This window comes from Neomonachus schauinslandi, chromosome 11 (genome assembly GCF_002201575.2).
Source record: "Neomonachus schauinslandi chromosome 11, ASM220157v2, whole genome shotgun sequence".
Lineage (NCBI taxonomy): Eukaryota > Metazoa > Chordata > Mammalia > Carnivora > Phocidae > Neomonachus > Neomonachus schauinslandi.
The window spans coordinates 11,196,974-11,208,428 of NC_058413.1; the positions used below are offsets into that span (position 1 = coordinate 11,196,974).

The following is an 11,455-nucleotide window of genomic DNA, read 5'->3' on the forward strand; positions in this document are numbered from 1 at the left end:
TGTCCTGAGAGTATGTTAAATTTTAGACTCTGCACAAATTTAGTCTCTGGCACATTTAGATACTTCTCTCTATTCTTTACTTTTACTAAAAAATATTTAGAACATACTTCTCGAAGGTTCATATCAATTGGATCAAATTATTGTCATTGAGGACATTTTGTTCTACCGTATAAAGCAGAAAATAAAATTTAAATGGATAGCATAAATTACCTAATAGTTAACATTAAATTAACAAGCTGTACCCCTAATGAATAAAAAAATGAAAACTATACCTTCCCTGAATCAGGACCTTCACTGAATTAGGGATTTTTAGGGATAAGATATCTAAGAAAAGATTTATACCAACTTTTTTTAACACAAAAAGACAGTTTTTCCAACAAAATTCATGACACCAGTTCCAAGTCTCCATTCCTCCTTGAGGAGGAAACCCGTCTGACTTGAACTTAGTAAGCCTAGTTCTTCCGGTGTTGTCTCAAAGTCAGCAATAAAGGGACTGGGGTCCAATTTTATTTCATTTTCTGTAGAAACTGGTGTAAGCCACACCGATTTCCTAAAAAACAAAAACAAACAAACAAACAAAAAACACAGGAGCAGATATTGTTGGTATACTTGGTACCTGGTCTCTCGGAGCCTATACTTGGGTCCAAGTTATTTTTTTACCACTATACCACCGTGGCTCTTTTGAGTACAGTGATTTAGGGATGTGGCACAGTGCCCATGCCCTCTGGAGAGCAGGTGATTTGAAATGCTTGCTTCAGTAAAGTACCAAAGTGCCCAGTAAAATGCATTCAGACAAGTGGATCCTAAGAACAGTAAGTAAAAGCTGTCAAAAGCTTAATCTGACCCAATGTAGTGGAGGCAAAGGGCGTGTGTGTGTGTGTGTGTGTGCAGCAGTAAAACGTATGCACCAGTAACCGCATTGTATATATTTGTTGGCCGGCTTTTCATTTTTTTCTAAGGAAGATGAGCTGCAAACAACATAGAAATCACTATCAAAGCAGAAATGCCAGAGTTATCATTACTGATCAGGTAGCCTATGGAGAGGCAATAGTTCCAGAGCATGATTTCAGAACATTTTATATTACTCTAAGCATTGGCTAATACGTAGGAACGAAAATGTGTGTGTGCACGTGTAAGTCTCCACAGAATCGAGTGTTCATGTCAGCTACTTCCCAGAGTATCACTAAATTCCTCAGTCTTAGAGGTGCCTTATGAAAATAAGTTAAAAGAATACCAAGAGTATTTAACAATATGAGTGTACGTAATGTCACTGAACTTTACACCTAAAAATGGTTAAAATGATAAATTTCATCTTACGTATATTTTACCACAATAAAAAAAAAAAATACCAGGGGTGCCTGGGTGGCTCAGTCTTTTGAGCATCTGACTCTTGACTTCAGCTCAGGTCTTGATCTCAGGGTCATGAGTTCAAGCCCAGCACTGGGCTCCACACTGGACATGGAGTCTACTTAAAAAAAAAAAAAAAATTCTCCCCTGCAAAAATACTGCACATTTACTCTGAGCTGTACCTTCTTTTTTTTATGTCAACTATTTCCATATATTAAACAAGGATAACATTTTTTCCAAGATTTGTAACTAATAACACTCAATGTAAATATTACAGTGACAAGATTTGTAACTCATAACATTGAATGTAAATATTAAAGGGTTTCAGGATACATCATTCTACTTGGTCTCAAAGTTCATGTGGGGTCCCTTTGGGATTCAATGTCTCAGTTCCACAAAACTGCAAGCAAAGTGCATTTAATGCTTAGGTTGATAACCCTTTCCTTTCATGCATTTCCATGAGTTAGTATTAAAATGAAAAACTCATGTTCTCTTTTTTAATCATTTATTCTATTAACATGGAATTAAACTGTAAGATGTATTAGAGCATTATGAAGGAAGAGATATTGAAAAATAGTATCAGGCTTGATTCTTCCACTTATTAAGGTGATTCAGTATCTAGTGATTCTGCTTTGTAGTTCAGTTGCTGCAAAATAACCTAGTTACACTAGATTGTATGTTTTGATTCTAAAATGAATATTACATTTAAAAATAAAAGTATTCAGTACTTTTAGAAATGCTAATTTCGTGTTTGGATGTATGCTTATGGGTGAATCAAGTCTAAAGTTCATGTTTCCCCAGCAGCATCTTTAAGTAAAGGTGAGGCAGATACATTCCAAAGAAGTCTGGTCTATTGGACTCACCTAGAAGCAGAACATTCCAAAGGTATCTTCTGATGGTCACAATGTAGATTCCTAGGGTTAAAGTACATCTCTGTTTGAAAAAGGAGAGTATCCTCTGAAACAACCTAGGGGAGCACAAAGTTTAAATAGAAGGTACTTCTAGTAATAGGGGAGGCATACACACATTTGAGTAGGAAGTAGAAAACATTTAAGATCTCAAAGTTGACTACTGTCACTTTTATGTATATACGAAGTTCTGACAATCCACTGGGACAGAAGAGGAGTATTACCTGTAAGAGCATATAAATACCCCTTGTGCCTGGAAAAAAATCTCAGTAGTACATAGGAGCAAACCTAAACTGCCAATGAGAGCCATGTTTATGATTCATTAATGGAAGATTTTTTTTATTATGTTATTCACCATACATTACATCATTAGTTTTTGATGTAGTGTTCCATGATTCATTGTTTGTGTATAACACCCAGTGCTCCATGCAGTATGTGCCCTCCTTAATACCCAGCACCGGGCTAACCCATCCCTCTACCCCCTTCCCCTCTAAAAACCTCAGTTTGTTTCCCCGGAGCCCACAGTCTCTCATGGTTCATCTCTCCCTCCGATTTCCCCCCCTTCATTTTTCCCTGTCTTCTCCTAATGTCCCCCATGCTATTCCTTATGTTCCACAAATAAGTGAAACCACATGATAATTGACTTTCTCTGCTTGACTTATTTCACTCAGCATAATGGAAGATTTCCAACAGTTCTTTTAAAAAGGAGGATCTGGAGTTCAAATAACAAAGTGGTTTAAGGCACAAGCTTTGGAGGGTAATCATCCTGGTTTGGCATCTACACTACCATCAACCAGCTGTGTACCTTGGATAAATTGTAAAAGCGCCTTCTAGAGCTTCATTCCATTTCCTCATTTCTAATAAAGCCAACACCTTATTTGTGGGTGACTATTACAATTAGTCATTGGCCCAAAATATCTTTGTTGTATGAATATAACTTGTTCAAATATGGGACTCCATGAAAAGAGAATACTACAGGATAATAATACAATTGAAGATTTATGCCTAGAAGAATAAGTAACAGATTTTATCCCAGTGAAAATCTACTTGCTTATATGGACACACATCCCTAGAGCACAGGCAGCTCAAATGATCCAATGAATAGGATATATACCTTTCCAGGAACTGTGACCTTTCCCATTAGGAGTATCAAATGGAATTTAAAATTGTCTGCTAAGCTTTGGTGAAATACAAGCGTAGCCTAAGGACAACTTAAAATCGGTTTCCTAACCAGTCTGGAAATGTGGGTTCTCAGGTCCTGTGCACACAGATGGCCCAATGTCCAGTGAATGATAAGTAAAGGAACTGTGTCATCGTCTACCCATAAATTACGATAACTAGAAGCAAAATTTGTTCTTTAAAACAAAACAAAAAAGACAATAATTTTATTGCCAGGTATAAAGCTCTAAAAAAACTATTTAGAAGTTATTTTTATAAATAATCACTATTCTCACCTTTATCCTGATCCCACAGTCATGTACAGGGTATATAAAATCATATGCATATGTTTGTATCCGAGTCACAGGGCAACCCGATCCCAGATATAATTCATCAGCAAATATATACAGACTGCTGCTGTACCCACATGGGCTAACCGAGATCATCACCCAGTCCATAGAACATCTTACTTTCACTGCAGAGAGAATCAGGAGAAAGCGTCAGATACGTATTTATCTCAGGGAAGGACTCAAAGAATATTCAGCTATGCCCTTTGTGATTAAACAAAAAGTATTTCTTTCTCTGACAAAGATAATCAAGCCTTAAAAAAGGTTTTCACATCACCATTAGTTTCCAAAATATCTTCATCATTATATCCTCAAATAACTAGACTTCAATTATTTCACAGGGAAGAAAATCGACACACAAGAATAAGAAAATCACAATCTTCTAGCCCCCTGCCTCTTCTTAAAGAAATTAGATCCCAAAGAGGGTGATGTATCTAGGGCTACACATAAGGGACAGAAGTAAGTTGCAATGCATTGGAATAGGAGCGATATATTCCCAGGAATGCTTTTTGGAGAGAAGGAAAAAGAGTGGGAGAATACGATCCGTATCTGGAGCAACCAGAACCTGAGATGATCAGAGCCGCAGAGGGAAGAATCTGAAGAGAGAAAATCCACTCAAGTTCTGTGAAAGTTTTTATGTAAAACCTATTCTTACCCTCTACATTGAAATCTTCAGTCAGTTAGGAATAATTACTATTTCTAATGGATTAATGTATCCTGTGGAAGTAAAAATGTGCTGGATTCTGACCAAGTGTGCCAGACAGACATTAACCAGAGTTTCTTAGAGGATGATCAAAGTTAAATTGCATGGGTCTTACTATTGTTCAGAAAGAAAATACAGATTTAGTGTTTAAAGAGGCATGATTAGTAGTTGGGGAAAAAAACTAGTAAGATTACAAAACTTCCAAATCAGAGAACAAAACAGAATGAAGGAGAAAAACAAATTTCAAACAATTTAGGAGAAGGTGAAAAAGCAGGAGGGGAAAGAGACAAAACACCAAAGCAAACAAGAAGGACAAAAAGCAACAAGATGGTTGCAATAAATGAATTGCAAGTATAGGTCAACAATAAAAATAAATGTAAATGAACAAAAATACCTCAGGCCTAATGACCGACAGCCGAAAGAAGGAATAAATTATAATGTATTTATATAATCAACTTCTATATAACATGGAAAATATATTATACCTATAAAGTGATCTGAAAACAATTGTGAGAAAGAAGCGAGTCAAAGACAAGACAAACTTTATATATCTATTGATACAAAGTTCCAGTGAGAGAGAAGCATTTTTTAAAAAGATTTTTTCCAAACAGAGACTATTCGTAGATAGCTAGGACCTGCCCTACACTTATTAAGGCGTGAGAATCAAAACCCAATATAGGACTCTACATCTCAACCAATACAGCTTCCTCATGTTCTGCAAAAGTGAAAGTCACTGGGTTTAAATCTTATCCTATTTTGACATTAATAGAAATAACTCAAACACAACCTGTCACCAAAGCTAGGATAAATATATTAAACATGGATTTCATTTCTTTCTTTTTTTTTTTTTTAAAGATTTTATTTACTTATTTGAGAGAGAGAATGAGAGAGAGAGAGCACAAGAGGGGGGCGGGTCAGAGGGAGAAGCCCACTCCCTGCCGAGCAGGGAGCCCGATGCGGGACTCGATCCTGGGACTCCAGGATCATGACCTGAGCTGAAGGCAGTCGCTTAACCAACTGAGCCACCCAGGCACCCTGGAGTTCATTTCTTAATTGTCTTTATTTCACAGCTGCAGGGGCACCTGGGTGACTCAGTCGGTTAAGCGTCTGCCTTCAGCTCAGGTCATGATCCCAGGGTCCTGGGATCGAGTCCCATGTCGGGCTCTTTGCTCCGTGGGGAGTCTGCTTCTCCCTCTGCCCTCCTCCCACTTGTTCTCTCAATCTAAGAAATAAATAAAATCTTTAAAAAATTATATATTCACAGATGCACAGAACCCAGTAAGTGTTGAATATATATAATTTGAATTGTAGTCCTCGTTGATCGTACCACTTGCATGCAGCAGTTCCCCTTTACCAAGTGAAAGTCTGACTGGTATCCAACCTTTAGGAAGGCAGCCTTCTTACAGCTGGCTGGACAGGGCTTGAATTCTGTAGATACCCAATTATTAGATTTTTTAAAAACTCGTTAAAACTGCAATGCAATTTGTTCATGAATCAGTGAAGGCCACCGAAACTGGAGACTCACAGTCGGGTTGAACATTAAGTTCTGGCAATTTGACTGAGTGTGCTCAGAGCCTCAGATCACTATGTGGAAGTGGGCCAAACTGGTTCCAGTGAACGCGCACCCAAGGTGGCCATTCTAGCCAGTTACTGGAAAGTTAAGCTGCAATGGTTTGAGATGACATTGAAGACGAATTTCCTATACTCTCAAAGGTCTCCTAGTTACTATGTGTGTTCCAGAGATAGCCACAACCAAAGCACTTACGTGTCAATTCTCTCCTTGGAGTCTAATAAAACCTGGAAGTAAATAAAGCAGTATCTTCTTATTCCATAAATAAGTAATTCAGTCACTGCTGAAGTCTGACCAATGCCTCCTATCCCCCACCAGCACGTCTTTAAAGACAGAAGGAAAAAAAAGGGGGGCAAAGCAACAGTAGAAGTACATTCAGTACATCAGGTCTGATGATGATTAGCCATTGTCTCCTGCAGAAAGGGCATAAAGTGATGAGTAAATTGGTAAGGGGCTCCGAGTCGAAAGCCTTGCCTAAAGGCTGCCTTTGGAAGACATATGTAAACAGACCTGTGGTCAGAAAAATTATTAGGAAGCAAGATTTCCTTCCTAAAGCAATTAGGATAATATGTCATGGATGTTTTCCATTATTCATGCCCATCTCAACAATATATCATATGCCAAACATTGTAACTGGAGTTTGCATATCATCTAAAAATTAAATTTCCTGTGCCATTAAGCACAAACCATACACGTGATTGACTTTGACCATCTTCTCTTCACGGATTTACTTAGTAAACTGCCCCTTTATGGTAGCTGTAGAAATACTAGGAGCTCTGGAGGAGGATTTTCCCACAGCAAAGCTCATTAAATTATCTCCCAGTAGATGAATCTTGCATCAGTTTAGGAATTGACAGCAGGTAGTTGTTGAAGAAATAGTCAAACAAGTGTCTTTAAAAATGACCATCTGCCATCAATATTTTGTATCTCCTACTTCTCACAAGTAAGTCTAACATGACTCTGAGCAAAGCCAGAGGGACTAATTGTCTATTATCTTCTTTCCTGTAGGACTGGCACTCACTTATACGTCCATTACAAATTAATAATAGAAAGTCAGGAACACACAATGAAAAGAGTAGAGTTTCAAGCCTTGACTGGCAAAGCTCCCAAAACAGTAACAGAACCAGGAGACCTTGGAATACATTCAGGATATTCTTAAATGCTTTGGAGGATCAAAATCTTCCTACCGTGAAAAAATATTCATATGTCACGAGTAAGAGATTCCAACTATTTAAGCCTGTAAGTTTTTGGTTCTTTATAAATAAATCATCAAGAAAGTAAGAAAATTCAGGGAGAGGTTTTGGAGGGAAAGTGGCATTGGAGAAGGCAGGTGTTCTACATCAGTGACAGCAAGCTCCAAATTGCTCCATGTGTTTGAAATATTATCCTAGCGTCACCTAGATAAGATTCTCAGGAAGATCCTTCCCAAAGGAAAAAAAGAGTTCTGACAGTTTAAAGATATTCAAAAGGTAAGTGGACATGGACCTACAGCAAGTCTGGGTTTCTGGTTTCATTTTTTTTCATGCTACATTAGAGTCATTTCAGTCTGACATTATGAGGTCATGTCTCAAGTGGCTCAGAAATTATTTGAGGGAAAGCCTGAGGAGCACCTCTAGTTGCTACACAAATTGGCTGAAGTAGAATCTTCCTTGGACCCCAGCATCATGGATCACAGCCAGGCATCAATGCCCTCCTACCCTGACCCCAGATGGCCCTGACACCCTGCGCCCCCCAACCCCAAATGGTCCCAACACATTTGAGCCCCCCACCACAGATGGTCCCGGTGCCCTGGGCCCCCCACCCCAGATAACCTCAGTATGCTGACTCAAGTCTTCTTGGCCCAAAAGTATTTCTCTTCTACCTAATTGTGAGATCCAATCTCTTCCAGAGGAGAGTCCCTGCATGGAAAGTGATCATAACCCTTCCAAGGAAGTGTTCTCCAGAACTGGCTATTTACCATAGATGCTCTCGGTGCAAGGCCAAATCAAGACAGCAAGGAGCGTCCAGACCCCTAAAGCCACAGAGACCTTCATCTGAGCAGAAACCCAGCCAGCACTTCTCAGGAAACAGGAAGTGGGGCCGGCCGTAAGTGAATTTATATGGCATCCCACTCTCAGCTGCCTTCATTTTCCTACTGATTTAGAGAGCCCATGGGGTGCTCGCGCAGTGTCAACCACCTAAAATCTGCGACTCTCCAGATTCCCCAAATGCTGAATCTCCAAGAAACATATCAGGCAAAGAGTGCTGTTTGATGAGGGTGCTTGCATGAGGCCTGTTGAGATGGCCTAGGAGGCTGGCATGGCCCACAACACTGCCAATAAATGCTCAATTGTAGGAACCTGTTTCCACTAGGTGATTTTTTTTTTTTCAGGTGTCCTTCTAATAAGCAGAACAGCCTAAATCATATATATGTGAAATCCAAAGACGTTTACTTATTCTTTTCTTTGGGTTTGGCTGGAAGAATCAGCAGCAGAGATACTAAAGTGACTTGCCCAGAAACAAAAAACCCCAGGGGGAGACAGGGACCTAAAGAAAACCATCTTTCTTGGCATTAAGTAAATCCACAAATCCATCTTTGCCGACTCTTCCATAAATTAATGTTTTAGTTACGTTAGTGAGGTCAAGCCTTAAAAGTATTTGCTTATAACACAAGAGAACAATAATTTTTTCATGCTGGGAAGATTTCTCAGAAGAGAAACATATATATATCTCATCATATATTTTGTCCCCTTGTGTTTATATGTATATGCATATGTATATATAATTATTTATGCATAATAGATATATTCAATCCAGTACTCAGAATAAAAGTTCCAGCTAAGCATTTTTATTGCATTTTCTAAAAATGTCAGTTGTGACAAGAATGTGACAGTGTAATTTTAAAGTGAACTTGGAAATCAAGGTTCACAGTAAATAAAATTCCAAGCATCTGAATTGAAGGCCTATTATTGGTTTTCATGACAACTAAATTATATTCTCAATGTTACAATCTGCTGTCAAATAAGTACATGAACAGGGCTTCCTTATGTGTCGTGAAAAGGACTTTTGTTCCCAACATCCCAATACTCTCAGGGACAAGGAGATCCCTCAAGTTGTGACCTGCATGGTGTTCTGTCTGCATCCGGAAAGCTGGAGAACCCAGCCACCAGCTACAAAAAGGAAGAGAGCTGAAGAAAGACAAAGACAAGTCCACGTCATTATTTTTTTTTTTTGTCTTTCATTTTCTTTTTTAACTTTCTCCTGATGTTAACATTTCTATGATCTAAAATCCATAAGCGGGGCACCTGGGTGCTCAGTCGTTAAGCGTCTGCCTTCGGCTCAGGTCATGATACCCAGGGTCCTGGGATCGAGCCCCGCATCGGGCTCCCTGCTTCGCGGGAAGCCTGCTTCTCCCTCTCCCACTCCCCCTGCTTGTGTTCCCTCTCTCGCTGTGTCTCTCTCTGTCAAATAAATAAATAAAATCTTTAAAAAATAAATAAACTAAAACTCATAATCTTTACATTTATCTTTTAAATCATTCCAGGGCTGCCTGGGTGGTTCATTCTGTTAAGTGTCTGCCTTCTGCTCAAGTCATGATCTCCGGGTCCTGGGATCGAGCCCTGCATTGGGCTCCCTGCCCAGCAGGGGGTCTGCTTCTCCCTCTGCCCCTCCCCCTGCTTATGCTTTCTCTCTCTCTCCCGCTCTCTCTCAAATAAATAAATGAAATCTTTAAGAAATATAATTTTAAATCATTCCAATATAAACATCTAGTATTGTTCCAGAAGGCATCAGAGTCCACTGGTGAAGAGCTTAACCTCTGGAATCATAGACCAGTTTCTCCACTCTCAGTTTATGCAAATTTGGGAAAGTTAAACAAGCTAAGGCTCACATTCATACTCTGTAAAAGGAGGTAATAATACTATTTCCCTTGTAAGTTTATTGTGAATATTAAAAGGGAAAACAAATGTAAGCAGTCTAGCCAGAGTTAATAGTGTACAAGAAATACATATAAAAACAAAGTAGGGGTGCCTGGGTGGCTCAGTCTGTTGAGCATCCTACTCTCAATTTCAGCTCAGGTCGTGGGATTGAACCCAGCTTAGTTCTTGAGAACGAAGATTCTCTTTCTCCCTCCCTCTGCCCCTCCCCTCCCCAGCTCATGCACTCTCTCTCAAAACACACACACAGACACTAATGTAAATAGTGTACAAAAGTACATATGGTCTCCTCAAACTTAAGCACAGTGAGGTTTCATACAGTTTCCCAAGGAAATGTTATAGACCAGAACAGAGTGGGATGATATATTCAAAGTGCTGAAAGACAAAAACTGAAGGTTTGCTGCATTTGTTACTCCCAAAGGACTTCTCGAATTATTATGCTGAATTATAATTTTCAAAGATGCTGGATTCAATACCACAGTGTTTCAATACTATACATTTCTGAATCTGTTCCATAAGCAATATTTTTCTATACATATATATTCATACATGGGACAACAGTTCTGGAATCTGCTATTGTGGCCAATGACTACAAATTGAAAAGGTATCTGCCACCTTTTTATTTTTTTAAGACTTTAGAATTGCTTATGAAATGTAAGAATTTTCATTTGTTTACACTTAGAAAAACTTGCTTGAATATATCCTATTCCAACACCATTTTACTAGTAAAAATGTGATGACTTCTAAGTTCTGTCTCTTTAGACTTTCTGTCTCTTGACTGCACCTGTCAACGTTTTACTTAAAAAGTATTCATCGGGGGCGCCTGGGTGGCTCAGTTGGTTAAGCGACTGCCTTCGGCTCAGGTCATGATCCTGGAGTCCCGGGATCGAGTCCCGCATCGGGCTCCCTGCTCGGCGGGGAGTCTGCTTCTCCCTCTGACCCTCCCCCCTCTCGTGTGCTTTCTCTCTCTCTCATTCTCTCTCTCTCAAATAAATAAATAAAATCTTTAAAAAAAAAAAAAAAAAGTATTCATCGAAACCTCAAAAAAAAAAGAATTTTTAATTTCCTCTATACTAATTTGTTATTATTTATCTGGTTTCTTTTTCTTTTTAACCTGAGTTCCATTTAATTGATTTATTTCCTTTTATCTATGCAGTTGATTCTCTAGCAAGGTGGAAGCTCCTATATATTTAATTCTTTGGAAGTTTTATTTTAATTTTTTTTAAAGTTTACAAGATTACCTCTGTGTCAGGGTCTCCAAAACCATCCCCAGTTTTGATGATTTGCTAGGAGGACTCAGCATATAGTCATATCATAGCATAGTCATATCACACTATGATTTAATATAGCAAAAGGATACAGAGCAAAGGAAAGGTGCATGGGGCAGAGTCCAAAGGACACCAGGTGCAAGCTTCCAAGGGTTGTCTCTCAGTGGAGGCACACAAGATGTGCTTAATTCTTCCTGCAATGAGTTGTGGCGACATGCAAAATGTTGTCTACCAAGGAAG

At 38.9% G+C, this 11,455-nt stretch overlaps 1 protein-coding gene across 1 annotated transcript; it reads right to left on the reverse strand.

Moving 5' to 3' along the window:
* Positions 1-351: 351 nt before the first annotated feature.
* On the reverse strand, positions 352-8,066 carry OOSP2 (oocyte secreted protein 2). Its single transcript, XM_021685237.1, has 4 exons — positions 7,991-8,066; positions 3,710-3,888; positions 2,211-2,314; positions 352-550 (listed from the first exon to the last, which is right to left on the reverse strand). The coding sequence occupies exons 1-4, from the start codon at positions 8,064-8,066 to the stop codon at positions 352-354; spliced, it is 558 nt and encodes a 185-aa protein (XP_021540912.1).
* Between the last annotated feature and the right edge of the window lie 3,389 nt (positions 8,067-11,455).

Bases quoted from the DNA above. Each gene is read 5' to 3' on its own strand.
- OOSP2 (XM_021685237.1), bottom strand. From the start codon at position 8,066: ATGAAGGTCTCTGTGGCTTTAGGGGTCTGGACGCTCCTTGCTGTCTTG. The intron at 2,315-3,709 runs GTGAGAATAGTG...GTGCTCCCCTAG, and splicing joins ACTGTGGGATCAGGATAAAG to GTTGTTTCAGAGGATACTCT. The intron at 551-2,210 runs GTGAGTCCAATA...TTTGTTTTTTAG, and splicing joins TTGGAATGTTCTGCTTCTAG to GAAATCGGTGTGGCTTACAC.